General features: G+C 43.8%; 1 protein-coding gene across 4 annotated transcripts in view; it reads left to right on the top strand.

The window, feature by feature from the left end:
- Positions 1-11,879, top strand: part of LCP1 (lymphocyte cytosolic protein 1) — an 81,268-nt gene extending 69,389 nt beyond the window's left edge. For all 4 annotated transcript variants that reach the window (XM_060287807.2, XM_030882243.3, XM_060287809.2 and 1 more), the window contains 3 exons: positions 3,624-3,747; positions 7,016-7,140; positions 10,078-11,879. In XM_060287807.2, coding sequence (XP_060143790.1) covers positions 3,624-3,747; positions 7,016-7,140; positions 10,078-10,210 — 382 coding nt within the window. In that variant the 3' untranslated portion in view covers positions 10,211-11,879. The remainder of the gene's footprint in view (positions 1-3,623; positions 3,748-7,015; positions 7,141-10,077) is intronic.
- The last annotated feature ends 16,004 nt before the right edge of the window (positions 11,880-27,883 follow it).

Here is a 27,883-nt window from a genome sequence, read left to right on the forward strand (position 1 = left end):
GAGATACTGGGATCTTGTCTGCAGGGTTCCATTTAATAATAGCACAGTCCCCCCAAAACATGTTTCATGATAAGGAACGATTATCTCACAAGGAAAATCCTAGGAAGACACAAGCCAAATTGATTTTTGTTTTCAGTTTGGAATCTACATTTGGTGCTTGGTGGACTTTCTAGACTGGAGTCTCCAACCTAAATTTTTGCCTTTCTTCCCTTTGTTTTTCTGATGTCCTTACAAGCAGGTGTCTGATTCCTTTTAAACCTCCACATCTCCCTTGAGGTGGCAGAAGGACGACTCTGTGCTCCCTAGCGCTGTGTGCCACCATGAGGGGCTATTCTCAGACCCCTGAATGCAGTCAGCTGCCTCCAGGATGTTCTGTGTCTAAGTTTCCCTGTTCCTTTGTGGCCTTTTATATTTGCATGAATAGACTTTTGTATAAAGATGAGCTTCTCCTCTGCACCATTTTCTTCCCTCACTCAAGGAGTGGCTTGAAAGCACTGCTCCTGTCCACTGGAGAGAGTCAACAAAGCAGCCTGGGCCTCCTGGCAAAGGGAAGTGAGAGTTTGGTCCTGAGATGAGTGAGGCTGCTGGAAGATTAAACCTAGTCTGTTTCTCAGGTTATTTATGGACGTGACCTGATGAAACAAACACTAACCCACCATCTCTTAATGAGCGGACTAGGCAGAAATTCTTACATGGTATAGTAAATGCTGGTAACTTAATGCACATGCTGTTAGGAAACAAGCCGGTTATGACATAAATGATATGATCAAACCTCAGGCCTTTTTCCAAACTAGTAATATTTTGAAAATCTAACTGGAACTTATCCCATTTGTACTCGTTATTCCTTAGAATTTTGGTCCCATCTCTGGGCCCAGACTAAGCATTTCCCATCTTGACTTTCTCCTTGCTTTTCCTGGGAGAAAATCATTCTGTTCGTTTCATCTATGACTCTACTCTTTCATTTGCTAGATGCCCAGTATGTACTGGGCACTCTGCTGACCCGTGAAAGCACTGAGATGAATATGGTCTATGGACTCTGTCCAAGGGCACAAGGTAGGCAGAGAGACATGCACATCAACTCCATGAAAAGCTCTGGGAAACAGGTTAGAAGCAAGTGTAGCAATAATGATTAATATACTGCATGGGTCAGAAAAATGATGCTTGAACTGGGACTTGTTCTCAGGATTAGAAATTCACTAGAGAGGAAGGACATCCAAGGCAGAGCGTGCATCTGAGTCATGGAAGCAGGAGGCAGGAGGATGCATGGTGCGGTCGGTGAGCTGCTGATGGTTCTGTGCAGCTGGGAGAGCATGAGTGTGTGTGACCATAAAGCCTTGAAGAAGGAGGGGAAGGAGGAAATGAGAGAGGCACTGACAAGGGACACTCAGGTCAAATTGCGAAAGGACTCGTGTGCCATTCTAAGGAATTTGATCTGTGTTCTTTGGGCCTCGGAGAGTCACTTTAAATGACATGACCGGAACAGTAGTTTAGAAAAGGCAGAATGAAGAGGAACCAGCTGATGTGAGGGAGTCGGGGGAGGTGTCATTGAGAGGACTTGGATGCCGGATTGGTCCGCACGATTTTACTGTTTTGATAAAGAAAAGTTGCAGAAACCCTCTTCCTCCCCATCGACAATGATAGGAAAGCACTTTCACCTGAAGGAAGCAGGGCATTGCTCCTGTTTCCGAGATTACACTTGGAAACCATTGTGGAAGAACTGTGTTTAGCGCGGAAGCCGTAACTGGAGGAAGATATCCGATGGATTATGTAATGAGCAAAACCCTGGGCACCCAAGTGGAGGGTGACCTCATTTAGGGAGGCCCTCAAGACAGGACTCAATGGCACAATACTAGAGTTTCATTTTGGACAACACACACTGAAATTCTAGTCTTTCGTGGGTAATTTGACTCTCCCCCCGTACAAGACTGAACCGTGAGGCCAGCAGACCTGCCCACCTGCCCTACTGCTTGGCTCTCTCCCTGTGTTTACCCTTTGAGAGAGATTAGCTTGGGGAATGCTGAGTCTTCTCTGCTCCGTGGAATTTTTTTTTTTTTTTTTTTTTTTTTTTTTGCGGTACGCGGGCCTCTCACTGTTGTGGCCTCTCCCGTTGCGGAGCACAGGCTCCGGACGCGCAGGCTCAGCGGCCATGGCTCACGGGCCCAGCCGCTCCGCGGCATATGGGATCTTCCCGGACCGGGGCACGAACCTGTGTCCCCTGCATCGGCAGGCGGACTCTCAACCACTGCGCCACCAGGGAAGCCCTGCTCCATGGAATTTTAAGAGCTTGAAGCATCTTCTTAATGTTTCCCCTGCACAACCCACTTCTCATAACAGTATGTATCTAAGGCAATTCTTACCCTCAAACTAGAGACTAACTAGAGATTACTGTGTATTCCCAATATTTCTACTTCTGTGATACACAGAGGAAACTCTTTTATATTTTTTCTTTATTGTGTTGGCTGCCTGGGCTTTGAAGTATAGCTATTTACAATGTTGTGTTAATTTCTGCTGTACAGCAAAGTGATTCAGTTATATATATATATATGTATATATATTATATATATATACATATATATATATTCTTTTTCATATTCTTTTCCATTATGGTTTATCACAGGATATTGACTATAGTTCCCTGTGCTATACAGTAGGACCTTGTTGTTTATCCATTCTATTATAATAGTTTGCATCTCCTAACCCCAAACTCCCAATCCATCCATCGGTCACCCTCTTCCCCCTTGGCAACCACAAGTCTGTTCTCTATGTCTGAGAGTCTGTTTCTGTTTCATAGACACATTCATTTGTGTCATATTTTAGATTCCACATATAAGTGATATCATATGATATTTGTCTTTGTCTGACTTACTTCACTTAGTATGATAGTCTCTAAGTCCATCCATGTCGCTGCAAATGGCATTATTTCATTCTTTCTATGGCTGAGTAATATTCCGTTGTATATATGCCACATCTTCTTTATCCATTCGTCTGTCGATGGACATTTAGGTTGTTTCCATGTCTTGACTAATATGAATAGTGCTGCTATGAACATTGGGGTACTTGTAGCTTTTTGAACTATAGTTTTTTCCGGATGTAAGTGCTTGGGCTTTTCTAACGTTGAATTGTTCCTTGATTTTCGTAGTTCCTTTAAGAAAAGCATCACTGGTTCAAATCCTTTATTTCATTTTCCTTTCCCTGCTTCTCTTCTGCTTTCTCTCTGTACAAGGACAGTGGTATTCGCTCTGCACCTGACTCTAAGTATAAAGTTCTATTTTGTTATTTTAAAAGGAACTAGTGTCATTACATATTCTTTTTTCCTCAGATGTAATGGTGTTCATGCCATCTTCTGAGACAGGAAAAAAAAAAAACTTTTCTATGCTGGCGACTCTCTGTGAATAGTGAATTCTTTTTTAAAACATTTTTATTGGAGTATAGTTGATTTAAAATGTTGTGTTACTTTCTGCTGTACAGCAAAGTGAATCACTTATACACATACATACATCCACTCTTTTTTAGATTATTTTCCCATATAGGTCATTACAGAGTATTGAATAAAGTTCTCTGTGCTATACAATAGTGAATTCTTTAGCGACTTTTCTCCAGAAATCATTCTTGATTTTGTTCAGGTACACACTGAATATTCTTGAAGAACTTGGAGGTGGGCAGAAGGTCAACGATGACACTATTGTCCACTGGGTGAATGAAACATTGAAGGAAGCGGAGAAAAGTTCATCCATCTCTAGTTTCAAGGTAACGTGCGTGTCTCCTGCTCGCGGCCATTATGCTTATCTTTATTGCTTCCACTCTGTTTTCAAGACTGACCTTCAGTGTGAGGTCTCTGAGGCTCCCCCTCCCGTTTTGATTTTGCTTGAATGACCCATTATTGTTTTGACATTCATAGGCCATTTCATTGACAGATTTCTTGTCGTTTTCTCCCATAATAATTAATTTAAAAAACCCGATCATGTTTTACACGGGATTTTAGATGTTTTTCTTCCAAAGTAATGTAACATATAATGTTTTTTAAATGTGCATAGCTCCACGGCTCAGATTGTTAACATAATGAGGGTGAAATGTAAAATGCTAAGAGATCTCCCATGGGATGTTTTTTTTTTTTTCCTGAGAAAAAAGCAGTTGTTTACTTGTATCCAAATCCCATTTTTATTAATAACAGTATGACATTTTATTACATTTCTTCACTCATGTTTTATACATTAGCCGGATCCTTCCTCAAGGGCCCTGTGTACTTGATCGACAGTATAATGTCTGCGTCATATCTTAACTACATTTTCCTGGCTTAAAGGTCAGGGTGGCTGAGAGGGACCCCCTTCAGAGGGCGGGTGAGGCAGTTCATCATGCTATCAATCCTTTCCCTCAAAATCAAGAGAAAAAATGAAAATCTCTCCCCTCCCAGAAAGGGCAGAAGGTATGTCTGTAGGCTGGGCTCTACCAGGAGTGCCCAGTCCCTGTGAGCTCAGCACAGGAATTGGCCAGCTCTGTCCTCCCTCTACTTACCATCCGTTTGGTCTGGAGGTTGAAGTGGAGGCTGGTGACAGATGTGAGCAAGTCCTTCCAGAAGGAGATTTGGGAAGGCGGTGGCGCACAGTACAGTAGAGCGGTGCTCCCACGATGGAGCGTGGTCTCAGTACTAGGGGCTCCTTGTTTGTAACAGGGGGGCTCCTCATTTTCTCTTCACGGACATGATGAAGACAGCTTTACCATTTTCCTGATGTTTTTCTCTTTTTGGCTGCTTTGGGCAGCATGCGGGATCTTAGTTCCCCGACCCGGGATCCCACCCGCGGCCCCTGCAGTGGAAGCGTGAAGTCTTAACCACTGAAGCACCAGGGCAGTCCCACCATTTTCCTGATTTTATAGTGAGGAAACTGGGGGCTCATCTAACTCCTGAGGTTACAGCTAGTAATTGCAGGTGGTGTCCATCAGGGAGGGGAAAGCACCTTTCACCTGCGAGGTGAGGTTATAGAGTGGAGGGTATCTATAGGTCACTTGACCATGGCTATGAAGTGAATAGCCCCGGGCATGCGTCTCTCTGTAAAACAGTTGCCACTTTACAGGAATGCATCCCATTTCCTTACCCAGCAGCTTCCGGGGTGATCCTGTGGGGATTCACTCTTGGGAATGTTTGGCAATTTTTTTGCTTCTTGTGATGCTCTGGGCTAATTTTCTCCTGTCTTCCCGCTGAGTCATTGCAGAATTGATTAGGTCAAAAGGACCACAGAAGGAAAATGTCAGATTAGCCCCACACTGCTTTTAAGTGAAACCCTTCAAAAACCGAGCACAGCGCACCCCGATTAACCATTGCAGAAACAGTCCTGGGCCCTCCTCACCTATGAACGCTGCCAGCTGCTGGCCATCTCGCTGCCTGTCAGTCCACCAAGACTGTGGGAAGGAAGTGGGAAAGAAGGAGAAACTCAAATCTCTGCATTTTGTTTCCGTTGTGCTTCTTTACCAAAAAGTTCTATGGAGATAGAAGCTCAGGCTAATGGTGGAAATTAGATTACGATTATATGTATATTGGTCTTAATTTTGTGGTAGTTCTTACATAACCCAGAAAATAAATAAAAATGGACCCGTTCTATCTTTTAAAATAGTATTCTACCTCTACAGAGGGCCAGTGCTGGAGACCTAGCACCTTGCAGGGGTCCTGTGTCTTGTTTCTTTGTTAGAATTGGTTCTGATTTGGACCCGCAAGGTATGAGGTGTTTGAACTTGACTATGCTCAGATGGTGACACACAGTTGCCTCGGCACGTCTGTACTCACAGGTGCAGAGTTTTGTGCATTTACACCTTAAAAGCATCCACAGGGAGTTCCCTGGTGGCGCAGTGGTTAAGAATCTGCCTGCCAACACGGGGGACACAGGTTCGATCCCTGGTCTGGGAAGTTCCCACATGCCGCGGAGCAGCTAAGCCCGTGAGCCACAACTACTGAGCCTGCGCTCTAGAGCCCGTGAGCCACAGCTACTGAGCCCGTGAGCCACAACTACTGAGCCTGCGTGCCTGGAGCCTGTGCTCCGCAACAAGAGAAGCCACCACAATGAGAAACCAGCGCACCACAACGAAGAGTAGCCCCCGCTCGCTGCAACTAGAGAAAGCCTGCGCACAGCAACGAAGACCCAACGCCGCCAAAAAAATAAATAAATAATGTTCCTTTTTTAAAAAAGTCAGGTAGAACCTTTAAAAAAAAAAAAGCATTCACAGCTTTGCGTGTGTCCATCAAACTGTTTACAGACGCCAAAGAAAGAGCCCAAGATTTTAAGTCAGAATACCTGGGTTCAGATCCCAGCCCCACCACTTATTAGCAAGCCACTTAACCTCAGAAACTCCCTTTGCTTGCTGTAAATTAAGATTAGATGCCTCCGTCCAAGGCTTGTGGCAATAAGTGAGATAACCTATAAAAAGTGCTGAGCAAACTGTGAGACACCAATGGATATTAGTTGCAGTCATTGCATTTGATCACATAATTGCTGTCACTGTCTACCTGGACCTATGGACGCTTTTTTTTCCCTAAGGTCCCCAGGAAAGGAGCATTCACTGAATCCCATCCAGCTGAGCCCGCATCACTCTCCCTGCGTGTCACCTCTGGGATGTCCCCTGAAAATGAATCGGGGTTCCTCTTAATGTCTTTAGTCTCTCTTTTCTGGTGGTTTCTTTTTCAAATCATCCCTTCCTCTACTAATAACCAGTACTTGAATGAAACATACTATATATCAACCTCTCTGCTTTTCTCTAGTTGCTCTAACTTCCTTCCATTCACTATTTGGGAATGACTCCCTGCCTGTTGGCAGACAATGGATTTCCCCCACTTAGTGAACCACCAGGAAGCTACTAGTGATGCCGCTACAGAAATGACGACTGGTTTGAAACACCATGTGCGACACTGTGGCATTTCCCACGCCAGGATGTATATATTCGTACTTAAGAGGAAAGCACCACTTACTCTCCTTGAGCCAAATAGAACTTGGGAGCATATTGTTAAAACCCATGCTTTCTCTCTATGCAGGACCCAAAGATTAGTACAAGTCTGCCCGTCCTGGATCTCATTGATGCCATTCAACCAGGTTCCATTAACTATGACCTCCTGAAGACAGAAAGCCTGAACGATGCAGAGAAACTCAACAATGCAAAGTACGTAAATAAACCTGGGGTCAGGGAGGAAAGGATGAGCCGGCATCTGGGGAGCTGTGAGCTCCAGTGCCTGTGCCTTCGTGCAAACACTTCTAGGTTCACTGTTGATGCTTTTTCTTCTCATGACGTACTGTGTCCCATCATCATTATTTTCAATACTGGGCAATAGCAGTTTAAGGCTCCAGGTGTTAGAGGGAACGAGACAAAAACGATTGATAACAATTGAAACCATTGAAATTGAAAACAGTTGACTTCTGATTGATAAGCAAGCCTGTAATTTCATAAAACCAATTTCCTAATCATAATCTATGGGAGGCTTCCTGAATAGAGTTTGTACACGGTGAGTGCAAATATAAACATTCTATTTGTGAATATCTGTGGATGTGCCTGGGCAGGGGTGGGGTTCAAGACCAGAGTCTTCACCAGCTTAAGAGCAACTGCTGTTTGCTTTACTTGTAGGATGAGGGTCAGCAGAGCCCAAATTTGGTCTGTTGTCAGCTTTTATACATCAGGTTTTATTTACATAGTTTCTATAGCTCTTTCCTGGATACAGTAGCAGAGTTGAAATAGTTGTGACAAAGCCCACAGAGTCTGAAATATTTGCTATCTGGTCTTTATGGAAAGCTTGCCTTCCTAGAGAGAGAGGCGCCTTTCTCAGAGCAGGCTGTATTAGTTCCTAGGTCTGTCATAACAAAATACCCCAGACGAGGTGACTTCAAAAAACAGAAATTTCTTCTCTCACTGTTCTGGAGGCTAGAAGTCCAAGATCAAGGTGTCGGCAGGGTTGGTTCCTCCTGAGGGCCTGGATGGAGAATGTGTCCCACACCTCCCTCATCCTTGGGCTTATAGATGCACCACTCCAATCTCCAACCCTGTCTTCACATGGCCTTCCCTGTGTCTCTGTGACTTCACGTACTGTCTTCTCTGTGTGTGTGTATGTCTGTGTCTCTTCTCCCTCTCTTTTATAAGGACATCAGTCATACTGGATTAGGGCTCCAACCTACCCCAGCATGACCTCATCTGAACTAGCTATACCTTAAATAACACTTTTTCCAAATAGCATCACCATCTGAGGTACCAGGGGTTAGGTCTTCTGCATATGTTTCGTGGGGGGCCGTATTCAACCCATAACACAAGTCCAGGGTTAACGAATGACTAGTGCCCAGCAGCCCTGCTATGTATCTAATCCCAGCAGCGCCCTTCTCTCTGTGCCCAGTTTGGGAAAGTGGGGACGTGCGTTCCTGGTATGCTGATGTCTAGCACAATCTAATGGAGAGAAGGGAAATAATTCAACAGCAGTTACACTAGAGTGTGAGGGATGGTACGGAAGGAGGACCCCAGGGTGCTGTGGAGGGGACAGGAAGCTCTACCAAATAATCTAAGCTGGGATGGATTGAAAGGACAAGTAAGAAGGAGCTGGACCAGGTGAAAGAGCTAGGAAGACTATTCCAGCAGAGGGAAGAACATGGATGAAGACGCAGAAATTAAAAAAAAAAAAAAAGACCTTGAACCTATAGATGTTCAAGAGGGATGTGATTAAGTTTAAGGAACTCGCCCAAGGTTTTACAATTATCAAGTGGTTCAACTGAAATTCAAAGTCTGACCTGAGAGCCCAGGCCCCTAAGCACTGTCCTGTGAGGGCAAAAGGTACAAAATTACTTGGAAAAATGGGTAAAAAGAATTCTATAGAGTCCTAACGGCGGCTATGGTGGCAGGATTGGGCATGGTTTGTTTGGTGTCTGAAGCTCTATTTTCTAACCTTTTCATAATTTTTCCTCTATTTTATAATGGGAAAATTAATTTTATTTCATTAATAATTAATATAGAGGAAGTGATTGAGAGATGGACAAAGAGAAAAAACGGGGTTGCTCTGGCCCCATGCTCTTAAATTAATTTGATCAATAAAGTAAGAGTAAAGTCATTTCAGGAGAGCAAAGGGAGTAGTGGGGCTTTGGGTGGAATGGAGAATCTCTGGAGTAGCCACTGCAAGAAGTGACTAGATAATGAGGAGAAGAAAAGAACTGCCAGGTAATAGTGTGGGCTCATTTGAAAATAGACTGCAGCTAATAAAAATTATCTTCATATAACTATAAACAGAGCAAAACTATTCTGCTACAGCTATGGTAATCTTATGTGAAAAATGTGTAATATAAAACTCTGGTTAGGGGCTTCCCTGGTGGCGCAGTGGTTGAGTGTCCGCCTGCCGATGCAGGGGACGCGGGTTCGTGCCCCGGTCCGGGAAGATCCCGTATGCCGCGGAGCGGCTGGGCCCGTGAGCCATGGCCGCTGAGCCTGCGCGTCCGGAGCCTGTGCTCCGCAACGGGAGAGGCCACAACAGTGAGAGGCCCGCGTACTGCAAAAAAAAAAAAACCAAACAACTCTGGTTATTCTACTATTATAGTATCATAAATAAATACACATACATGTAGGCGAGGATTAGAATGGAACAAGGAAGAAAGGACTTGATGGGTAAGGTCGAGGTATTACAGATGCATTTCCCCTTTTTCTGCCTTGTAAAAACGTTTCTGTAGTTGAAATGGTGTCTGCAGACTTTCCCTAGCACACACTCTTGTTCAGTTCTATGACATTTTCTGCACTGTACAGCCCAAGCGAATAAGCATGCTGTAGGCACCAAAAGTGGTGCTAGCTAGGAAGCTCTGTAAGGACAAATAATAAATTTGGTCATTATCACGAGGCTGGACAGCAAGTCTGATGGAGTCAGGAGCTTTGTCAGGCCAGCATCTGCCCTCGAATCTCAGGAGGAACCCAGTGATTGGCTCCAGCCATACCAGGAATGAGCTCTGTCTAGCAGCTAGTTTATAGTGCAGAGTAGAGAGTATATAGTATAGATTATATAGAATGACTATAACTATGATCCTCAGGGGTCCGCTTCATACTTGCTTGGGCTCCCCTCATTCCCCCTCTTTTCTCTTTTAGGTATGCCATCTCTATGGCCCGCAAAATTGGAGCACGAGTATATGCCCTTCCAGAAGACTTGGTGGAAGTGAACCCCAAGATGGTCATGACAGTGTTTGCTTGCCTCATGGGGAAAGGAATGAAGAGGGTGTAAGGCCCAGAGGGCAGGACTGGAGGCGCGCATGCGTTTCTGACTGCTCAGCACTGGGTGCTCCCGGGAAACACGGGGACAAGTCAAACCATTCCGAAGTTTTCAACTTGGTGACGTTATACAAGGTTCCAAAAATCACGTGTATCTGATCAGCCAAGTAGCCTTCGTGTATTTAACAAAAAGTGCTTTATTCTTTGCAAAAGACCCAGTCTCTTACAAAGTTTTTTTTATGATTGAATTGATTGCTTTGAAAATCTAGAGACAAAAAGAACTTATTTTCCAGGCACCCTTTCTGCTTTTGCCATTATAGCCAAGCATAGAAGCTGTATGTAGTGTTGTTAACTTTAACATAATCTTTCGAACCAGCTTAAATCGGCTGCTTTCTTGTTTAGGGTGAGAACCAGGTGGGGAGAATCATCAGACCAGCCCTAAAACTGGCTTCTGGAGGCCAGCGTTTGATCTGTTACGAGCCTCCTTCGTGTAGCCCTTCTGCACTCTGTCTCCCTGTGACTCTGCCATCCACTCTGTCAGAACTCTGCCTTCTCTGTGGCCGACCTCTGCTGGCCATCCTTCTCTTGGGGCCATTTGGATCATCTGACAAATCAGGCTGTTGGGATCTCCAAGGGTCTCTGGTAACCTGAAGACCCAAGACTCATCATCAGAGCCTTTTCTCAGAATTAGGGTCCCAAATGTCATCAGATTTTATTTTTTCAGCCAATAGGAAGCCCTCTGTTTTTAACCCTACGATTTGGGCTCTGACCAGATCTAACATCTTGAACACTGTGCCTTCAAATAGATTCTTACTTAACTCTTGGTGGAAGGTTCTATCCAATGAGGGTGTCATTGAGCAGCAAGACACTAGGGGGCAGTGCAGAGCCATAAAAAAAAGCATCTGTTCTTGGGTGCTGCCTCTCCGTGTATTTAGCTCTGTGTGTTAGATCTAGTATGGCTGGATATCTGGTGACTGGGAACCACCTTGCTCTGATTTCATTTGCTCTTAGATCATAGTGCACGTGATTACTGCCAGGCCATAGGACCGATGTTTACTTTTTTGGTACCCTCAAGTTCCCAGGGGCCATATGTGCCAATGACCGGTTACCCGGACCTCACCCCCATACGCCAACACACACACACACACACTCACATACACACATACCTAGCCAGGTGTCAAGCTGGGTAAGAACTGGCTGCATTGCTTTGCAAAGAGCTAATGACTGGATAGTTAAAGAATTCCAAAATAAAACCAGAGGAACAGTGTGAATTTGAGCAGCTCTAATAGACTATGCAACTTCCTTGAAAACTTACCAAAGGCTAAATAGCAACAGAGCACTGGGCACCAACACTAGACCCCCTCTATGGTGGTGGAAGGGCTCGTCAATGAGGTATCTTCTTTAGGGGTGGTATGTAGTGGAACTTAGCCATTTTTCAAAGCAATTGAAATGCATCTCCCCAGATCTGCTCCTTGGCAGTGGGCTCAGGAAGCCGACATGGGGCTTCTCCCAGCCCATAACCTGTGCTTCTGCTGCATCCAAATGCAAAGTGGTTGGCTTTGTCTTAATCTGCACTTCACCATGTAGCCTCAGACAATTCTCCCCCATCTGCCTCCAGGAAGCATGTTACTGCCTTAAAGGACAATGAAAATGAAGTAATGCTCAAGTTCTCTCCAAATAAAATGTTCCCTGTATTGGATGTCTTCTGAAGGTTTCGTAAGAGTGTACTCTAACTTATTCAGCCAACACGCACTGAGGGCTGAAACGTGTCAGGCACTGCGCACGGTTTTGGGAATACACCGTAAATGAGGCAGGCATTGTGCTCAGCTGATCAGGAAAGGCTGAGGATAAACAACTCCACTGACAGCTGTGATGAGCGATTGACGCGGGCAGGGTGAGACAGGCTTACAACAGAGGAAGCCGTCTAAAGAGAAATATTTTAGCTGAAAGCTGAAGAGTAAGTTGGAGGGGGTTGGACAAAAAGCAGGCCAGAATGAAAGGTTTAAGACACAAATTCTCAGACACACATTGAACCAGTCATGGGCAAAAGCCAGACTTGGGAATTGGTGCGAAACGGTTTCTAGAATGATTCGAGGAGGAATCTTTAGGGCTGGCGGTGCCTGGGGTTTCCTCTCTAGCCTGTCTGGGCCTCACTTCGGCCGGCACGGGGTGGGAGGCAAGGCGTCTGCTGAGGAATTCTGTTGCAGCCGGCCCCCGCGGTGGGCTGCTGGGACAGAAAAGCATCTGTTTGGCAGGGTCACATCCTGCGCTGCACAGATGTCACTCGCCCACACAGCTGCTAGGAAGCTGGGCTTTTATGCTTAAGCTGTGCGTCCTGGCTTCACCAGCAGCAGCTCTTTGGAGACGGCTCTTTCCTGGCCTGACATTCCTACAGCTCCTACACTTAGGAGGTAGCGGCCTGCCCTACATATCAAGAGGTTACCAATATTAAGTGTGTTTTTGTGTGTATAAGACCTCACTGATAGGTCCTGACCAGAAAGACTGAACAGGTACAGGAAAGCAGAATACTATCAAGGGAAGAAAACTAAGACTCTTGGAGAACAAGAAGGCTAAAGGAATACAGCCATCTGAACACGATAATTTTTCTAAATTTAAAAGTTTATTGTTACATTTTAGCCCATCCAAGTATGACGTCAGAAAGTAAAATTGTACCAAAGGGTCCACAGTGGGAAGCAGGCCACCTTCCCACCCCCGTGTCTAGTGATGTGCTTTGAAGCCAGCTCGTATTGGCTCCAACTGGCTCCGATGTTAAACCATTGTTATCTTGAAATTGGCCATGGTGGGCGTATTTACAGCATAGAAATAATCAGACTCTACAAATAGGGGTTTTTATCCCCAGAGATCTGGTTTACCAACCCACCACTACCTCTGTCCCGAAACCTCAGTTCCCCTCCTCGTCAGCGACCACTGTTACCAATTTCTTTTGTATCTTTCTAGAAATAGTCTATGCACATGTTACACACACACACACACACACGCCCCTTTTTATTGCAAATATTAGCATACCATACACATCATTCCGCATCTCATTTTCTTCACACCAAACCTTGGAGACTGTTCCACGTTGCCAAATATAGACCTGCCTCAATCTTTTCAACAGGTGCACAGTATTCTGTTGAATGGACGTGCCAACCTGTATTTAACCAGTGGCCTATCAATGGGTGTTTAGGTTGTTTCAATCCTTTGCTACAGCAGATAAAGCCACAGTGAATATTATGTCCACTTCTTGTGCTCGGAATGTTCATTTTAATGTAACAGGTACTTAAGTTGCTGCTCTAGCAAAGGTATTAAACACTGTAGCGTCACACATCAATCCTCCTCTGAAGTTTCCTTGAAGGATTTGACAAAGAGCCCTGAGCTGGGATGGGCCCTTGAGCCCCTCCCATCTTCTCCATTTCACATCTAAAGTATGTTAATCCAGTGGGGGGATAATGTGCACATGCAAAATGTACTCAAAAGCAGAATGTGATAAATGCTTTACCAAATATGTAAAGTATGGGAGCTCAGGGGAAAGAGTAATTCTGAAGGAAGGATTAGCAACATTTTGCAGAAGATCTGAGCCCCGACTAATGAGAAGTGGGCAGGCACCATGCCTCACCGTGTTGATGTCTCCAGCAGTGCCAAGCACTTTCTAGATTTTTAAGGAGAGCTGGGTAACTGAAAAATGGATTTGTATTAGACATGAACAAATGTTTCCTGACTGTGGGAGATGCCAGAGAGAAGTCATTGTGAGAAAAGTTGTGAAACAGACCTACCTGCAGAGTTTTTAGAAGGGGATGGATTCCTGTTTGTTTGGAAATTATGCCATTAGAGCCTGTCTTGAGACAATGCATAGGACTAGATGGGCTCTTCAAGTCTCAGCCAATTTGGCGATTTTATCCACCGAAATGCACACACAAAATCTAGTCTGTCCCTTGGAGCACAACTGCGGTCTCGATGATAAAAAGTACGGAAACTCAGCCCACCTTACACCAGCCCATCTCAGACTGATACTTAATGCACGAGAGACATTCTCCTGTGCTCCCAGTGTCCCTGGGCGGCTCCGAGGCCCACCTTCCCTGCAGTTACTGTACCTGTTGTCATTCAGCAGCTGCTGAGATAGCATCGACTTTGCTCTCTGTCCCCCCCCCAACCCCCCAGGGTACCAGTGCGCTTGGATGAAATGCTGGCGGTGCTGTCTTAGTGAGCCAGACATGGCACGTCTCTGCCGGCCTCATGATCCAGGAACCAGAGCTGGTGCTCAGCACGAGTGAGGAGTGCTGACCGATCCTCTTGTGAAATCTAGTTCCTTTGACGGTTTCCTAACAAAATTCCGGGAATTAAACTCTCGCCTGCCAAGGACTGCTCTTTCCACGGTGTCCTCGCCCCCTATTTTCCAGAAGCCAGAGTTTACCAACTGTGGCTGTGTGTAGGTGACCAAAAAAAAAAAGGAAAAGGAAAATTGTGTAAATGTTTTCTCATGTCTAAAGTCTACATATACTTAATAACCCACCTTAGGTCAGACACAAAAGCACGGATAAGCTAGTCAGCACCCACAGTCTCACCTTTAACAACTCAGAGAGAGGTCGGCAAAACGGCGGGGATTTTTATATGATCTGGCGTGTCCAAAGTGGGGAGTTCCATTTCAATAAGTATTTTGGTGAATAAAGAGCTACCATGTCTAATTTTTGGAGGATTAGAATGCATGCAAATATTTCATTCTAAAGCTCTGTGCAATACAACAGAAAAGTGAGTGATTCAAGCAGGCACTTTTGGATTGGGCCAGACCACGGGCCCACTGTTAAGAGTCGGAATGTTCAAACCTCCTTGCTCTAAGTTTGGGGCCAAGACCAGGGGCGCTTGGAAGCTGGTTAGAGATGCAGCATCTCAGCCCCACCCCAGACCTACTGAATCAGAATCTGCAGTTCAATAAGATCACCACTTAATTCATGTGCACATGAAAGTTTGAGAAATGCTGTCCTAAAAGAAGATCTGCAGTTGATAGTCAGTTGCCTTTGAACCAACTTTAAATCAGATCACACTTTCCCAGTAACACGAGACTTGAGAGATGGAAAAAACCCTCCACTAACATTTCCCCATCATCACTGTTCACTGGAGGTAGCCAAAGTGGCTCTGCCCTCCATCTGGGTATATCCCCCATCACCCAGCCTTGTCCTTTGCTGTCCCTCTCCCCCATGGCCCCTCTCTCCCCTGTGGCACCCACTGCCAGCCACAGGCTCCAAAAGCTTCATGTCCCTGGTCCTGCTGGGTAACTTAAGGTGTCTCCTGGCACTGCCTTCTCTTACCTGCAGCCCAGGGCTGCTGCATTCGTGCATCTGACCCAGTTGGTGCACATCACTTAAGTCTTCTCTCTTGTTCCTTCAATACCTCCATCAAACCTACTGACTTTTCTCCCACCATCTCTGGAGCAACCTCTCTATGACTCCCAGTGACAGCTAGCTGACTTAGTAAACCAAACTGTCCCGGGGGAGGGGATTGTGGCCCTTCGGTGCCTACTCTTTTCTCCTCCAAAACATGCACTTTACGATGATTTTCTAGGGCTATAGCTTCATCATTGTTATCTTTGCCAATTTCCTAATGGCAAAGAGAGAGCAAAATGCCTTCCATATAAACAGCTATAATAGGCAAAGGTCCAGAGGATGGAAGAAGATGGTTATCTTTGAGGAACTGAAAGACTAGTATGGCTGAAGGAAAGGGAAAATTACCATATCATGAGAAACAGATGGACTAGAGAAAGGTTTAGAGCTGATTCTGAGACTCAAGTGTGCTTGAGAATCACCTGGGGAAGTTGTTAAAACACAGACTTTCCAGATCCCACCTTGAGGTTCAGTGCTGAGAGGGCTGGTGGGTCCAGGAGTCTGCATTTTCCACAGATACTCTCAGAGATTCTGGGACTCACAGGCCACCCCTGGAGAAGCGCTAGTGCAACCCAGCTGTTCTCACCTCTGGCTGCACAATGGAATCAGCTCAGGAGATTTACAAGAAGCTGGTGTCTATGCCCCGCCCTCTGAGGTTTTGATATAATTGATCTGATGTGTGGCCAGGGCAGCTGGAGATTTAAAAGATGCGCAGGTGACTCTAATTACCAGTCAAGTTTGAGAACCAATGGGATACAGCCTGGGGTGCTCTTCAAAGGGGCGGCCTGGCTGCAGCATCTTAAAAAGCGGATAGACGCATAAGAGGGAGTAATGGTTAGAAACGGGGAATGAAGGGATGGAAGTATTTCAAGGACAAACCCTGCTTTCTTCACAATTGAACCATCCAGCCGACGAGCATTTGCCTCTCTGGGTGTCTAGTAACCTTCCTGGTGCCACGACTCCCAGGCTCAGTATTTGTAGCCAAAGCGAGGGCATGAGAACCTGAGATGGAGTTCTCTGCCTTGGGGCTTAAATCCCCCTCTTCAATGACTCCCAAGATGGCATCATCTTTCCTCCCCCCTCAGAAACACAGGGGGCCGGATATGCCAACCCTTTGTGCAAATTCTAAAACTGCTTCGCTCTGCATGAATAAACATGAGAGAGAGTGTGTGGAGGAAAACACATTTATCAATTATGTGTCCTCCAAACCTCCCAAGATTATGCAGCTTTAATGGCTGAAAGACTTTGAAAGGAAAACTTGTAAGTTGAGCTGCACCTAAACTCATGACAAAATGCCATGAAATTGACTGACTCTCTCAGCGCTTACCTAACAGTAAGCCTGAGCTGCATATCCAAGTCCTAGCCCATCCAGATCACGGTGGCGTTGCCTTTATCCTCAGCCCACTCCAATTGAGAGAAGGCAAAGCAGCCACTATTCACAGGGGAGGTTATCCTTTTAGGCACCGTCTTAATAAAGGCAGAGGGTTACGGCTCTTGAAGAAACACACTTGCCATATTATTTTTGCCACCTAATGTTCCAAATTGACTGGAGAGCAAATGTACAAATTAGCTGGTCCCTAGGGGACATGATTCAGGGAGATCGATCCACCAGGACCAGATTGGCTTCTGGGGCAGTGACTCATCCCCTAACTCTTTGGGAGCAGCCGAAGAAGAGGACAGCTGTCACCAAGGTTCACCTGACCTGGGTAAGGCTCCGGGAAGAGAACACATTGGCCCCTCTCAGCTCCCTTCCTGGTTTATCTTTTTTTTTAATGAATGGGACATACTAAACACCTGGGTTTTTTTTGGTTTTTTTTTGGTACGCGGGCCTCTCACTGTTGTGGCCCCTCCCGTTGCGGAGCACAGGCTCCGGACGCGCAGGCCCAGCGGCCATGTTTCATGGGCCCAGCTGCTCCGCGGCATGTGGGATCTTCCCGGACCGGGGCACGAACCCGTGTTCCCTCCATCGGCAGGCGGACTCTCAACCACTGCGCCACCAAGGAAGCGCTAAACACCTGTTTTGCCGGTCCCTTTCAGCTGCTATCCCATTGAATTCCCACAACAGCCCTCAGAGGTAGGTTATCATTAACCTCATTTTTCTGCAGGGGAAACTGCACCTCCGAGAAGCTAAGAGATTTGCCTGTGAGCCAGGGTGGAGTCCATCTGATCAAGCTGTTGTGTTCTCTCTCTCTCTTCATGCAATAAATTCAACTTAAGAGTTCAGTTTGAGGAATTTTGCCTGTACACAGTGTAAATACCACCACAATCAAAACAGAGAATTTTCCCACCACTCCAAAAACTTCTCCTGTACCTCTTTGTAGGTTAATCCCTTCCTCCCCAGCCTCAGGCCCTGGCAACAACTAACCTATTTTCTGTATCTGTAATTTTGTCTTTTATTGTGTCATATAGATGTCCAGAGTATATAAATACCTCTACAAATCAGTAATAAGACAAACCATCTGATTAAAAATCAGGCAAACGATTGGAACTCACATACACACACATATGCTTATCGCCAATGAGCACAAAAAAGGTTCTCAACATTCTTAACCATCTCAGAAATTTAAATGAAAGCCAAATTAGACACCACCATACACTTACTAGAATGGCTGAAATGAAAAAGACTGCGTCAGGTAACAAGGATGTGGACCAACTAGAACTCTAATATGTTGTTGGTGGGCGTATAAAATGATACAACTACCTAGAAAAAAAGGCACAGGAGTTGCTTATAAAACTAAATATCTTTATGACCTAGCAATTCCATTCCTAGATATCTACCCAAGAGAAACAAAAATGTTTGTCCATCAAAAAAGCCTTGTGGGTCTTCCGTGGTGGCGCACTGGTTGAGAGTCCGCCTGCCAATGCAGGGGACGTGGGTTCGTGCCCTGGTCCGGGAGGATCCCACGTGCCGTGAAGCGGCTGGGCCCGTGAGCCATGGCCACTGGGCCTGCGCATCCGGAGCCTGTGCTCCGCAACGGGAGAGGCCACAACAGTGAGAGGCCCGTGCACCGCAAAAAAAAAAAAAAAAAAGTTCACTTTGGTTAGTTTTTCCCCCTCTCCACTTCAGTGTGGTTATGTTATTTATTTGAAACAAAATTACATTCATTTGGTTTGGTTTGTATTCACTTTATTTACTTGACCGGTTGTTTTGAGTATGTGAAAAATTAACACGGTTCTAAAATACAGAGGTATTCAAACAGTTTTACTCGAAGAAATGTCCCTCCCCCCATCTCTTCTACCCAGTTCTTATTCCCTCTTCTACCCACTTCTTATTCCCACTGTTTTTCACTCACCTGCTGGAGGTAACCCATCTCATTGATTTCTGGTCTATCCTGCCTGTGTTTCTTTCTCCACAAATGAGGAGAAACGCATGTATCTTCTTTTTTCTCCTTCTTTCTTATATAAAATGTATTGGGTTGGCCAGAAAGCTCGTTCGGGTTTTTCCGTAAGATGTTATGGAATGGAAAAACATGAACAAGCTTTCTGGCCAACCCAGCGTTTCACCTCGATCCATTAAATATGTTTCAATACCTTTGAATCCCAGAGAGAGATTTGAACTCTCAATCCTTTCCTTCTCAGAAGTCCACTGAAGGGAGGATGATTTATTTTGCAAATTTGCCTGCCCTGACCTCAAGGGCATTCAAATGCACTTACCAGTGGGAATGTAGGAAGGGGACCAGGGTCCTTCCACTTACAGAGGTTAGATGTGGCCTCACACCAGACAATATGTTAGATGGTGCTACCTTCAGAATGACGTACGGTAGGCTTTGATTCAGACTGTTATGGTGTTATGGCTGTTACGGTGAGCTTCCCTAAATAAACATGATTCACAACTACCTGATTTTTTTACTTCTCAGAAGAGCTCCCCACACATAGCATTCTTATTCTTTTACGGGTGGAGCATCATTCCACATGGACAAGGAAAACTCTCTTTGGATGGAGATCCTATAATCCTCCATATAATCTCTCCTTCTCAGCCATAAATTTGAAAAACTCACCTTTTATGTCTTCATCTAAGTTGAAAATGTTGCAAAAGAGAAAAGCAACGGAAGACCTAATGAGTTAGTACTCCACAGGAGACCTCGCTCAGCATGGGCTGAGATCCATGGGTCAATACTCTATGTTTTGTTCAACAAACAAGACACGTTTCCACTGTATTACTATCCTTTTATTCTTGGCCTCATCTTCCCTGAAGAGTTAAATATTTTCTAGTTAGTCTACAATGAGAATAACAACCCTCATCATACTTTCTTTTTGAGGGTGGGAATGGAAGCGAAGTCGAATGAGCACAGAAACGACAGGGAACATGCCATTATATTTTAACCAGTGTGCAAAGAAGGCTCTTAAGTAATCAGCTATCTGGACCCTTCTCTTCAGAGAGTTTTGTTTTATAGCAAATCGCTGTGGGGATGAAGCTTTATAGCTTTGGAGTCCTTGTGGCCACCATCCTGTTCTGTGAGCAGCATGCCTTCGCATTTCAGAGGTAACCCGCTAGAATCCTAGATGGTGGGGGGTCGTTTCCGCCGCGTTTGCCCCTCACGGAATCCAATCAGTGCGTTGGACTGGGGAGCAGAACATTCAAGTCTGAAGGTCAGCTCTTTCTGAAACTTTCCATGTTGCCCTTCCAAATTGTAGATGTCAGTATAATAAGGCTCTCACTAGATCTAGGGTCTTTTTTTCTTTTCTGGCTCTAGTTTTATTACTGAGAAAATTCTGGATGACATGTATATTCAGTAGCTATGAAAATGAAAGAAATAGACTCTTGATTTTTTAAAATATGTAATTATTTACACCTTAACACTTCACATGATTTGTGTTTTTCTTGTCTTCACATGTACTATGCATTGACTATGGATAATTTACTTTTTTCTTGTACATAGAACATGGGAGGGAGAAGAGGATAAAGGTATCAGAGAGGAGGTTTGGGTTGTGCATGGGTGTTCAGCATGGAGTAGGAAAGGAAGAATAGTTGTGTTATAAAGAACACACACATGAACATATCTAGTTCTTATTTTGCTTGGTAGAGTGAATCCCTTAGGATGTTCTACTATAAACCACTTGACAGAACACAAACAAACTCATGCCCTAGCATATATAAAACATGGTGTAAATAGTTTTGAGGCTATATGTATTATTGTAATTCATTAGTCAACTTTTAGGCTTTTCAAAATTGATGTTGTTTCCTTTGGAATTATTTTTTTTTTCCTGCTGTTTTTTTCTATGATCCTTTTCTCCTCCAGTTGTCTCTGAGATGTATTCCTCTCCTCAGTGAATGGCAAAGAGGGAAGGGACATACCAGGGGCAGGGAAAATTCTGCCAAAGAAACTGAGTCATAAAGAGCCATAGGACAGCATTTAAGAAAACAGAGTTTGGGAATTTCCTGGCGGTCCAGTAGTTAGGACTCGGCACTTTCACTGCTGAGGGCCCGAGTTCAATCCCCCGTTGGGGAACTAAGATCCCACAAGCTGCACAGCGCGGGCACAAAAAAAAGTTTGACTTGTGAGTTGGAAGCTGTGTTTGCCCATCATTACTAAACTAAGAAGAGTTGGTTGATTCTTTTTTGTTGAATATAATCGCCAAGTATCAAGTAACAAATTTCATGACCAAATGATTGTTACTGAAATTGACACGGGAGACAAATTGCTAGGAGAATTGGTGACTTATGTCTCTATGTATTGTCAATAAATCAGATGGCTATGATTTCTAAGGTTCTTGCTAGTTCTAATATCCAATTACTTGGCAGTTGGCTTTAATTAAGGGTAAAGGAGAGGGAAGGAGAAAAACTGCTCTCAACATGTTCAACCTGGACACTGTAGGCAATGGCAGTGTCGTTGCCAGAGAGGGAAAGGGGAGGAAGTGAGTGATATTCAGCATCTGTGTTGTCCCAGGCACTGGGATAGGCACTTAGAAATGTTAACCTGTTAAGTGCCCACAATCCTCCAGTCTTTTTTACTGACACTTTACAGAGGAGGAAAATAAGCCTCAGGGAGAAGAACACCGGCTCCCAATCAAACAACAAATGTTGAGTTTGTATTCAACCCCATTTTCACCTCATTTCTACTCTTTTCACTGCACAGCATTGCCTCTAAAAATTATAGAAATTAGGAAGAGAGACAATTTGAAGGGAGGTCAGATTTAGTCACAGTGAATTGACAGAGACAGGCAGTCTGGAAGGCAGCCCGGAAGAGAGGCCGGGGCTGCAAGTCCGGTCTCAAGGTCCTCACTACGGCAGGGCTAAAGGTGGCCTCAGCGGCAGCCTGGCACAGCATCATAACAGCTGGCTGTGTCAGAGGTTAGCAGGCTCGCCTACAGACCACCATCTGCATCATATAGTAAACTAAACTCCTTGATAAGACAACCACTAGCAAGATATACCAAAGCTTGACCATGTTGCTGCAAAACGAATAAGCTTATAACAGTTCAGTGGAACTACACGTTAGGCAAATAAAGGAAATACACAGAAAGAAAATAGTAAGAAGTGAATGAGAAAAATTCCCTCACGCATGGCTCTTCTTACTATTTTTTGCTTCAGCATATGCTTTGAAGTCTGATTGATACCTATGCTTGAAGAGAGGGGTGAGATTATGACTATATTTTAATCAAATAATATCATGTTGAAAATATTTAATACTTTGTACCTATCATAATGGTCCCCATGTACTGGGGAAGGGGAACTGCAGCTCTGTGGGCAGATGCATATCTGATTCCTGGGTCCCATTCCTCCACTAGAAATAAAATCGCAAACTCTCTTTCTGTGAGTAAAAAAATATATATATATATATACTTTTTTTACCAAATGTTTCTGAGCATTGCTTTTCCACGACTTGCCTATTACCAAAGTTAAAAGAAAACTCTAATTTTATTCAGGGCGACAGACTTTGATGAATTATTTCTGGGGGTAAAAAATATAACCCCTCCTAAAAAGAGCTAAGGGTCTGGCTTTTTTTTAAGCTGCTCTTTGTTATTGTTTTCTTGTCATGATCATTCTCCTAATAGCACTTTGTGTTCAGACAATCAATGGCGGATCTGCAGTTGCATTTTGATAAATCTCATCAGTAAAAGGTTCTGGAATGAAAACAAAAAAAGTTTTAAAGGCATAAATACCATATGTCAGAGAGAAAGACAGCCAAAAAAAAAAAAAGTCTCCATGTTCACTTGATTTTAAAGGCCAAACACTATAAAGGGTAGAAAAAATACTAGCAAGAATCTTGTAAACAGTCATTAATTGCATTGTGCTCTGATTACCTAAGTGTGGCCAGTCAGCTGAGGCTATTTATTTGGAAAGAAGATGAAATAGGATGAAAAGAAGGAAAAGGAGTTGGAGGAGAGTGGAGGAGGCTTTTGAATTATTAATAGACCACAGGAAGAGCTCCTTTTGTTGACTCCATATACTGTCTGCCACCTGGAGACCAGCTTGTTCTCTTTGACTTAGCTCCTACTGATATATTACTTTCATCTTAGAGAACAGGGCACTAGTGGCTTTAAAATGCTGTAATGCATAAAACAAAACTGCAGCCTTGGGCTATATTCCATTGTTCAGAGCCATCTCACCAGCTTTTTAAATTCAAAAATCATCTTTCAGAGCTATGGCGAGTGTGACTCATCCCTGTAAACCACAGCAGGGAACAGACCTTGAGGACCATCATCATATTCTTAGAGGGGAAGCAGCAGAGGAAATGTTGCCTAGGTATTAAAAGCTCAGGAGCTGGAGAGTTGAGTTGAAACCTCAGGTCTGCTACTTACGAGTCATGCAGTCTTGAACAATTTGAGCCCTCCTTGAGCCTCGTTTTACTTTTTGTGTAAAGTGACCTGTTATCTCACTGTGCTTGTATTTTTAACTTTATTTTTGGTGCAAGCCTTTTTTTTTCCTAAATGGTTATTAGTTACATCTGTAACTGTATCCCTTCAGAGTCATCATCAAAACACATCTTTACAAAACAGAAATAGATACAGATATAGAAAACAAACTTAAGGTGGGGGGGAAGCGGGGAGGGATAAATTGGGATTGACATATACACACTACTATATATAAAATAGATAACTAATAAGGACCTACTGTATAGCACAAGGAAGTCTACTCAATACTCTGTAATGACCTATATGGAAAAAGAATATAAAAAAGAATGGATATATATAACTGATTCACTTTGCTGTAAACCTGAAACTAACACAACATTGTAAATCAACTTTACTCCAATAAAAATTAAAACAAACAAAAAAAACCCACACCTTTATTTTTCATCTCCCATTGTCCCAATATATTCTATGTGTCAGAGTAATCTTTCCCCGCCCTTGCATGGAAAGTTAGAAAATTCTATGGCTTTTTAGCCCACTCTTAAGTAATTGGTAGTCCTTGGGTCATGTTGAAATGCAAACCTCAATTCAGAAACTAGAATGTCTACTCCAAGGCATTATTCAAATATCTCAATCTTTGTAGGAAAACAACTCCTCACCCCTCTCCACACACACACACACACACACCTGACTCCTTTTCTCATTAGTCCTTTTCTTGGGTTTTAAGTTCTTAGAGATTTCTGAGATTCCCTTGCTGGGAAATTCTGCAGACCAGGATAGAGGCAGCTGTTCCTAGGTAGCCACTTGTGACTCCATCTTTCATTCTAAGAATTTTGCCTTCACCTCCAGGTTCTTGCTGCTGTGAGCTCTCCACTCCTTTAGGTGGCGCTATTGGACGGCATCTGAGCCATAACGAATACATAACATGAAGTGCCTTTTCTTCTGATATTCATGGCTAATCTAGTCAACTGGAGGCCAGCCCATGCAGGTTTAGCTTTCTCAGAAGCAAGTCAGGCACCGGTGCTTGTGTCAGTTAAACTTGAGGGAACATGCTTAGACTCACCCCTCCCCCTCCTCCACTAGGCTGAGTTGAAGGAAGTAACATCCCCAAACTTCATCCCCTTGGGGAGAGTGGGGATTCAGAGAATCGCAACAATCTGATGCAAAGAAATACACTCACAAATTCTCCCCGTCTCCCCTCTGAACACTTTTCACATCCTCTCTCTGACTTAAGGGGGCACGGAGCCAGGAAACTGATTTGAAAAAATGGTAAGCCCTACATAAGGTGATCTTGTTACCGAATGAGATGTGAGCCCCCCCCTCTTGGGGCCCCGGCTGAACCGAAGCCCCCCTGGCTGGGTCAGGGAGCTCTTTCCGGCTCAGGTTTGTGCTGCCAATGATGAAACTGTTTGGTGCAAGCAAGACAGGCTTTTACTCAATGGCCAGAGAATGGAGAAGGGGAGCTCGAGCTCTAAAGACACCTTCTCCCAGAAGCGAGGGCAGTAAGGGAACTTTAAGGGTTAGGAGGCAGAGAGGTCATCTGGGCTCGAGGAAGGGGGCGGAGACTTCCAGGGGCAGCCAGGCATGCGCAGTCTTCCATGCTCCTTTGCGCACGGCACAAACTGCTCGCAGAGTACAAATCCCCTCTTAGGGCGGAGATATAAGCATGGTGATGAAGCAAAGCGCATTCTCTGACACCTCCAGATTTCATCTACGTAGGTGTGTTCCTGTGGTCAAGTCAGAGCCGGTTCGGGGCGGTTGACCGTTGTGTATCTCTCAAAGTACAGCTGCAAAACATCTCTGCCGAACACCAGGTACTTTTGAAACAAACACAGAGATAAATCAAGTTCAGGAAAGCGGTGACCTTTAGCCTATTTTGCCCTCTATCTAGGATCTCGCTGGTTCAGTCTGGTTTTGTTGTGGGCCTTTGCAGCATCCTGTTGATAAAACCCAACTAGCCTGTGTGGTTAAAACCAGTTTCTATGCCTGGGTTTCATAGCCTCTGACTGACCCCCATCTCATTATTTGATTATGTTGTGTTGGCACTTTTGTCAAACTTGAGATAGGAAGAGTCCAGCTCACCACAGTTTGAACTTGGACATATTAATATATTTTATGGTAAATTTATATCCCCATGATTTTACTCCTCCACATTTCCTAATTTATTTTTTATATTTCCTTAATTTTTTTTCTCCTTAAGAAAGAGACCCATTTAGATAACACATTTTTTACCTTTAATTTTCTTTCCCCTTCTGTTGACTAACTTTGTTACTTTCTTATCTTCTAATACATATGAAAAATGCCCAAGCATCTTATCTTCTAGTCAACACAAAATTTCCTTTATGCGAAATTGAAATTCAGCCTCTATTTTTTTTTAACTTTTTATTTTATATTGGAGTATAATTGATTAGCAATACTGTGTTAGTTTCAGGTGTACAGCAAAGTGATTCAGTTATACATATACACACATCTATTCTTTTTCAAATTCTTTTCCCATTTAGGTTGGTACATAATACTGAGCAGAGCTCCCTGTGCTATGCAGCAGGTCCTTGTTGATTATCCTTCTTTTTTTAAATAGATCTTTATTGGAGTATAATTGCTTCACAATACCGTGTTAGTTTCTGTTGCACAACAAAGCGAATCAGCCATGTGCATACACATGTCCCCATATCCCCTCCCTCTTGAGCCTCCCTCCCATCCTCCCTATCCCACCCCTCTAGGTCCTCGCAAAGTACCGAGCCCATCTCCCTGTGCTGTGCTGCTGCTTCCCACCAGCCAACTATTTTACATTCGGTAGTGTATATATGTCGATACTACTCTCATCGCGCGCCAGCTTTGCCCTCCCACCCCATGTCATCAAGTCCATTCTCTATGCCTACCTCTATGCCCTGCCACTAGGTTTATCAGTACCATTTTTTTTTTTTTAGATTCCATATATATGCGTTAGCATGTGGTATTTGTTTTTCTCTTTCTGACTTACTTCCCTCTGTATGACAGACTCTAGGTCCATCCGCCTCACTACAAATAACTCAATTTCGTTTCTTTTTATGGCTGAGTAATATTCCACTGTATATATGTGCCACATCTTCTTTATCAGTTCATCTGTTGATGGACACTTAGGTTGCTTCCATGTCCTGGCTATTGTAAATAGTGCTGCAATGAACATTGTGGTGCATGTCTCTTTTTGAATTATGGTTTTCTCAGGGTATATGCCCAGTAGTGGGATTGCTGGGTCATATGGTAGTTCTATTTTTAGGTTTTTAAGGAACCTCCGTACTGTTTTCCATCGTGGTTGTATCAATTTACATTCCCACCAACAGTGCAGGAGGGTTCCCTTTTCACCACACCCTTTCCAGCATTTATTGTTTCTAGCTTTTTTGATAATGGCCATTCTGACTGGTGTAGGTGATACCTCATTGTAGTTTTGATTTACATTTCTGTAATAATTAGTGATGTTGAGCATCTTTTCATGTGCCTCTTGGCCATCTGTATGTCTTCCTTGCTGAAATGTCTATTTAGGTCTTCTACCCATTTTTTAACTGGGTTGTTTGTTTATTTGATATTGAGCTCCATGAGCTGTTTGTATATTTTGGAGATTAATCCTTTGCCTGTTGTTTCATTTGCAAATACTTTCTCCCATTCTGAGGGCTGTCTTTTTGTTTTGTTTCCTTTGCTGTACAAAAGGTTTTAGATTTAATTAAGTCCCAGTTGTTTATTTTTGCTTTTATTTCTGTTACTCTAGGAGGTGGGTCAAAAAAGATCTTGCTGCCGTTTATGTCAAAGAGTGTTATTCCTATGTTTTCCTCTAAAGTTTTATACTGTCTGGTCTTACATTTAAGGCTTTATTTAATCCCTTTGGAGTTTACTTTTGTGTATGGTGTTAGGTAGTGTTCTAATTTCATTCTTTTACAGTTTTCCCAGCACCACTTGTTGAAGAGGCTGTCTTTTCTCCATTGTATGTTCTTGCCTCCTTTGTGGCTGTGGCTAGGACTTCCAAAACTATGTTGAACAAGAGAGGTGACAGTGGACATCCTTGTCTTGTTCCTGATCCTAGTGGAAATGCTTTCAGTTTTTCACCATTGAGTATGATGCTTGCTGTGGGTTTGACATATATGGCCTTATTATGTTGAGGGAGGTTCCCTCTATGCCCATTTTCTGGAGAGTTTTTATCATAAGTGGGTGTTGAGTTTTCTCAAAAGCTTTTTCTGCATCTATTGAGATGATCATATGGTTTTTACTCCTTAATTTGTTAGTGTGCATTGATTTGCGTATATTGAAGAATCCTTGCATATCTGGGATAAATCCCACTTGATCATGGTGTATAATCCTTTTAATGTGTTGTTGGATTCTGTTTGCTAGTACTTTGTTCAGGATTTTTGCGTCTCTGTTCATCAGTGATATTGGTCTATAATTTTCTTTTTTTGTGATATCTTTTTCTGGTTTTGGTATCAGGGTGATGGTGGCTTCATAGAATGAATTTTGGAGTGTTTCTCCCTCAGCAATTTTCTGGAAGA

Source organism: Globicephala melas, chromosome 18, assembly GCF_963455315.2.
Source record: "Globicephala melas chromosome 18, mGloMel1.2, whole genome shotgun sequence".
Lineage (NCBI taxonomy): Eukaryota > Metazoa > Chordata > Mammalia > Artiodactyla > Delphinidae > Globicephala > Globicephala melas.